This window comes from Lactuca saligna, chromosome 7 (assembly GCF_052625555.1).
Source record: "Lactuca saligna cultivar CGN05327 chromosome 7, ASM5262555v1, whole genome shotgun sequence".
NCBI lineage: Eukaryota > Viridiplantae > Streptophyta > Magnoliopsida > Asterales > Asteraceae > Lactuca > Lactuca saligna.
In genome coordinates this window covers 36362395-36369405 of record NC_136423.1, presented here as the reverse complement: position 1 = coordinate 36369405, position 7011 = coordinate 36362395, and the positions used below count along the sequence as shown (strand labels likewise).

The following is a 7011-nucleotide window of genomic DNA, read 5'->3' as shown; positions in this document are numbered from 1 at the left end:
AGAAATCAACGCTTTCGTGTATTGTGTGAGATTTTGGTACCACCAAACGTGCCCCCATTTCAAGTAAGCTCACCTCAACCTTCACCTTGAAAAAAAAGTGGTAGAACTTTAATGATGTAATTTACATATGTACACAGTCGTAATACAACTCCATCATCATTCTCCAGGTCGGGTGGTTTATTGGGCCTCCTTCGGTACTTATGGAAGTAGGAGGTGGGGGGGGGGGGCATCATTGACTGCAACAGAAAACCTAGTCGAATAAGCAAGAGTGAGGGCTTTGTTTGGGCAAGGATTGACTGTGAAATTTATTTCATTTAGTACGAGATCGCTTCACACCTTACGGTGTGCGCCCTAATCAATGAGGATAGGTTTCAATGTAGGGTATTTTCTATATGGTATGACACAAAGTCAGTTGTATGAATGAAATGCAACAAGACTTGAGTGTCAAGTTCCACATATGAGATAAACTATGGTAGTTCCTTTAGCAGCTCCCTCCCCCCCTCGGACCCATAAAGATAAGAGGGCGGTGAGGGGAGGAAATGTAAATCAACAATAAGCTGACTGCCGTCATCTTTGAGTGAAATATAGTTTTAGTAGTCTTAGTTTTACGAAAAATCCAAACTGATGGATGTTCTCTACAAATGAATTGTTTAAGCGAGAACTACAACTATATGACTAGTAACTGCCCTTTCAGAATTTCGTCTCAATCATCATTTATCAAGACTAGTCGGCGTACGTTCTATGTCTTGATATGATTTGAAGCTTTCATGCCTCTTTTGATATTTTGCTTTCTCTATATTTAGCTATTGAGCAAAAAGAGTTAGCAGAGATACCATGCTCCGACTCCGTAATAATGGCTTCAACATCCTAGCCAAGGAACGAACCTGGTCTGAAAAAACTTGTAAGTGAGGACCATAAAATCCCCAAAAATACAACTTCTAAATACTTCGCGTTTTAAAATCGGGTCTGAGTCAGGTAGGTATGTAAGAGGTCGTTACTTCTATCTAAACTTTAAAAACCAACTTGGTAAAACAAATTAATATGAGTAATGGTATATAGTTAGGCCTCAGTAGAGGCCTTTTAATCCATTTTAAATGATTTTACAAAAGGAAACAAAAAATATAGCTATAATGTGCATTTCATAAAAGAAAAAAAACATCCCGACCAAAGAATCATGGAAGTGAAGACCATTCCTTTTTGAAAACATGCACCCCAAGAAGTTTTATCTAACGACTTCAAATCATTAACTGCTACAATAGTATAGTATAGAAGCATCGATGGTCCAATACTTTGAACACATCTACTCATAGGTGATTGTATAGCAACCTGATCCAACATTTATCGGTCCAGGTCCAAGCAAGCAAAACTCTTTTAACCAGGCCTAAGTGGGTTTGTCAAGAAAATTTGTAAAGGTTGTGATTTAGCTTATAAATGAGTCTTCGTAACCAGTTATGGCCAAAGCCCATCTAACCAACTTTTTAACATAAATTATTAAGTATGGATAATCGGGACTATCTAACCGATTTTTAAAAAATGTTTAATAACTATGTATTAAAAAAAGACCTTGACTGGTTGGATTTTAAAATCCTTGCATGGGTGTTCATACCTAGCTAGGATAAAATGGTTTTTTTTAATCTGGTTACTATGATGTTCGCATGCCGGGCCTTTTTGCGCATCACTTTCACGGTTTGGAATAAACATATATAATATTGGCAGGGACAAAAGCACGTGATGGTTATAAGTATTAACTATTATATGCTATTCTATGATAATATATCATTTTAAGATGCCGAGAAGATGTCCAAAAATAACTTTCTTTTAATTCACATAGCATTTTACATCAAAACCCTTATTAAGTACATTCACTTTCCGGGGACAAAGTTTGTAGCATAAGACCAGGCGTTATTTGCAACAGGGTCAGCAAGGTGGTCAGCCAAGTTCTCCAACGGCCCCTTTCCTGTGACAATGGCTTGAACAAAGAACCCAAACATGGAGAACATAGCTAGTCTTCCATTCTTGATCTCCTTCACCTTCAACTCAGCAAAAGCCTCTGGATCATCTGCAAGGCCTAATGGGTCGAAGCTACCACCAGGGTAAAGTGGGTCAACAACCTCACCCAATGGTCCACCGGCAATTCTGTAACCCTCAACCGCACCCATCAAGATGACTTGGGTGGCCCAGATAGCCAAGATGCTCTGAGCATGGACCAAACTAGGGTTTCCCAAGTAATCAAGCCCACCTTCACTGAAGATCTGGGATCCAGCCTTGAACCATACAGCCTCACCGAACTTCACACCATTACGGGCCAAGAGCTCAGGGAAGACGCAGCCAAGAGCTCCAAGCATTGCCCATCTGCAGTGGATGACCTCAAGCTCACGGTTCTTGGAAAATGTCTCCGGATCAGCAGAAAGTCCGGCGGTGTCCCAGCCGTAGTCACCTGGGAATTCACCGGTCAGGTATGATGGAGCCTCGCCGGAGAATGGGCCTAGGTACTTGACACGGTCAGGGCCGTACCATGGACTTCCTGATGGCGCAACCTTCTTGGCAGCTGCAGTCTTCCTCATGGAAACCCGTCCATTTCCCAAAAGCTCAGAACTTGAGGGACTTGTTTTCACTGCTTGGCCTGCGAAAGGAGAGGAGAGAGCCATGGTGGAAGCAGCCATTGTAAATTTTCTTAAATTAGAAAATAAGAATATTTAGAAAGTCGGGGGTTGACTGCTTAAGTCTTATGGTTCTGCACTAGTGCTATAAATAGGATGGTGCATTTTGTAGGGTACTGTTTATCTTCCGGATCTGTAGTTTGTTTTTGATTGGAGGCTGATATATTTGATCCATATGAACTACATCTATTTAGAACACCAACTAAAAATCGACAGCTGTACATTTAATTTCATTCCAAGATTTCCTATCCCAAATGTTTAAAATACACTTAAATAAACTCTAGCATTATTCTTGTGCATTCGAGTGTCAACAACCGGAAAATTTAGTGCTGATAACTTAACCATGTCTATTTGATTATATGGAATTTTAAGGGAGGAAAGATCATATAAGAATACTTGTGTGACAGCTGGTTCTAAACATATATGACACATTCACGTAATCATATTTATTTTTTAATGCGTTTTGTCATCATTCTTGCATTTCGCAACAAATTCCCTCATATATTAATGTTCTAGCTTGATTAATCATACTTCATTGATTCTAAATATGAATTATTTTCATCACTGATTCTAAATATGAATTATTTACATCACGGCATTATATATTCTGTTTTTTGCAAGTGTCTGGTACCTTATATATTTATTCGTTAATGACATCGATATACATTTATTTAAATGTATAAACAAATTAGTTTATCTAATATTCATAATAACATTTTTCTTAAAACTTTTACTCATAACAGAAAGTTACTTATATTTATTTTATTATCCATGATAAAAACAAAGTTACATGTATTTCTACTATTAACAATTAACGTTTTTTATATTTTATCCATAATAACTATAGGTTTATATTTCATATCCATAATAAAAATATATGTGTATTTGAATAGAAATGTGGAAACGCACTTTATTGATTTTATATATCATCATTATATCTAATAGTTTAGGTAAGTTGTTATTATTGGTAATAAATTGTAAGTATGATGATATTATTTGTAAAAACAATATAAATACGTTGCTATTGTAGGTTTTACGTTGCACCAACAATGATAAAAGATGAATTTTTATGGAAGACTGGTTGTTAATGAAAACGGGAAGGCATGCAATGAAACATTTGATCACACCTTCAATTACTACCATTACAATAGGGAAGGTTTGGGAAAATCTAATGCACAAATTATGTTAAAAGGGACAAATACAATACAAAGAACTACTTTATACAACAAATGTTCTTTCATTGTATACATCTTTATAGGTTAACTCAACATCAACAAAATAACTGAGATCACATTGGGATGCTGTGGATGGATTAGGAGGGTGACATATATGTCGACAATTATGCCTCCTTTGGTGTATATTCAATCCTTCAACTAAATGATATTACAGATACATAGATGTCGACATGTACAATTGACATAGGTGGATGGGGTGAATCAACACACAAAAGGAATACCTTGAGTGAATGCATGTAATGGTGACTCACAACGAGGAGCAGATCAATGCCATCACTAACATATTTGTAGGTTAAATTCCATCATAATGATACATAATCAACTTCAAACCACAAGAACATGATTAATACGCCATAGAGAAATCTTAGGGCATGTTGTTGTAAATTATTACATAAAGAAACTTAAGAGAATTTTGGTGTTATCCTTTTGTTCATATTAGTAATGTTCTCCATTATGTATAAAACCAAGGAAGCTTTAGATAAATGATAGAATGATATTGCCATTCGTAACATGTTATTAAACATTTTTTCAATAGAATATAAGATTATATTATGTATAAGGTTTGTTTGTGCAATGCTGAGGACAGATATGTTAAGAAAATATTGACAACAAAATTTATGATCGTTATATATATATATATATATATATATATATATATATATATATATATATATATATATATATATATATATATATATATATTCCAATTTATTTTTAAAACTATATTTCGGATTTATAAACTTTATTTGAAGATTATATTTCGAAATCATATGTAAGTCCAAAAATTGTATTATTAGTCCATAAAACTATATAAATTACGAAATTACAATAAATTTTCTCTTTATATTTATTCTTATAAATATAAAGAGGGGCGACAAATTCTAGATCTGTTCCCCTTAGTTGAAAACTATGATATAAGTAAACGATAGTTCAAAACTTGAATTGGCACAAAGAAAGTGTTCATCCCAGACTACTCGGCAACTACAAGACGGTTTCCTCTCCTTAGTGTAAATCACCCCTTTTGATTCATCCGAAATCGATCTCTAAATGCCCGGCTCGAGAGGCGTCCCTCTCATAGTAGTGTTCCAAACCTCCCCTCGCTCTTGTGATGTGTTATGCTTCCCCCAAATCTTCCCCGGCTTGTTCCTAATGTATGATACTTTCCACTTTCTTGATTTGGAAGATCGTCACACTTATTTTTTTATTCGGATTGTATTTATGTTGGTTTCGTTGAGGAAAAAAGCTAAGAGAAGACACTCTTCTCTTCGGTACTTTTTTTTTTCAGTGTAAAAAAGTTGTAACATCCCAAAAATTATAAGGTAAAAATTTTATTTTTAATTCAACCTTAAACACCATTTATCCTTTTCAATCATTCAAAAGAATAACAAAAGTAAAAATAGTTATCAGAGTATAATCCCAAAATCACAAAGTGCGGAAATATAGGTAGATGCATTGTGATCAATCCGGACCTTTCCATTTCGAACTGGAAGTACCTAAAACCATAACCACAAACTATAATCACAAAGCTTAGTGAGTTTGTAAAAATTCCACATACCATACATATATACATCCATCAGTCCCACCCAATATAGATTTATAAGTAACATGCGATGAGCCCTGCCCAATACACTCATCAGGCCCTGCCTACATCGGGACCCGCACGACATTCATAGAACATAAGCAAGGGTTACACAGACAAGTAGCATATAAATAAAAGTAATCCATGGACTGACATTGGTGCCTTCGACCCCCCAAACATTGGGAGGAGACTCACCTCAAATCGAGATAACTAAACACATGCACTGCTACTACCAGGTTCCACACACCGAACACAACCAAATTATCCCTACTTAATAATTAAGATAATTCCACATAATCCAAGGTCCAATTCATTCTCTATCATTAACACGTGTAAAAATATATTTTACCCTTCTCACATCTGACTTAACAACTCATGGCCGAACTTCCAAAAGACCCAAGGCCTAAAAGGCCCCAAAAGAGAACCTTACGAGTATTATTCTCTTACCAAACACGTACGCCCCATGTAATGCCCGTTGATGCTTAAGGTACAACTCACGATAACATGAAATCGGGAAGACATGCATTACATTGAGCATACACATATGTACGCTCAATGCACCCCTTGGTGACCATTTCTCATTTTAGGACTTAATGCTTAAGACCAAAACATCCATACTCAGATCTAATCTCAAAGCATCGACTTAAGACATCATGTTTCCACCTTTATGACTTTCCCTGATTAATAAAGGTCCAAAAGCTAAAACCCTAACTTATTTATCCATTAAGACATCTTAACTCTTGCATGGAGGGGATAGGAGGTCCAAGATCATATTTTTATGGTTTCTAATAACTTTATAATGGATAACGTTTCTAACTTTATCCATTATAATCGTCAAAACAACCAAGATCTAGCCTTTAAGTCTCTAAGGGACCAAAAGTGCATATTTTCCAACATAATCCATTAAGCCCAAGACTCTGATATTTAGATCTTAATCAATGTGATGTTTAGATGGATAAAGTTTCCAACTTTATCCATAACATGGTCACAAACTTTAAAGATCTAAAATTTATGCACTAAAGTGACCAAAAGTTGATAACACACAAAACTAGCTTGATTTAACCAATGTATCATCATGATTCAAGCTGTATGCCTCTAGAAGAAAGATCAAGGCAAACAAAGTCCGGATCTACAAGCTCCAACAACCAATAATTATCCAATGAGATCCTTCTTTTTCAAGATTCACCAAGAACACTCTAAATCACTTAAAAAACTTCTCTTTGCTCACAAGGCTCAAATTAGGGTTAGGGTTTCTAGGGAGGGTGTTGGAGAGGTGGAGGCTGGGAATGTAATGGGTTTAGGGAAGTTAAGGAGCTTAAATAAGGCTTAAACCATGAAAATAAGGTTCGGGTTCTGATAGGGTATGCCTAGCCTACTCTGGAATACCCCAGTATGCCCATCGCACTTCCATGTACGCCCAACATATGTGGCTAACCCAAAACCATCCTAACTTCAAACAGTCATAACTTCTTTGTTTCAACTCCGATTTCGACGATCGTTATATCCACAGAAATGTATTGAGGAGCTCTATAACCCT

At 35.9% G+C, this 7011-nt stretch overlaps 1 protein-coding gene across 1 annotated transcript; it reads right to left on the bottom strand.

The window, feature by feature from the left end:
- Positions 1-1798: 1798 nt before the first annotated feature.
- Positions 1799-2740, bottom strand: LOC145003740 (chlorophyll a-b binding protein 16, chloroplastic). The gene has a single exon (XM_078962642.1). The coding sequence runs from the start codon at positions 2661-2663 to the stop codon at positions 1863-1865; it is 801 nt and encodes a 266-aa protein (XP_078818768.1). The 5' UTR covers positions 2664-2740; the 3' UTR covers positions 1799-1862.
- Between the last annotated feature and the right edge of the window lie 4271 nt (positions 2741-7011).

Coding starts and splice junctions, on each gene's coding strand:
- LOC145003740 (XM_078962642.1), bottom strand. CDS start 2,663: ATGGCTGCTTCCACCATGGCTCTCTCCTCTCCTTTCGCAGGCCAAGCA.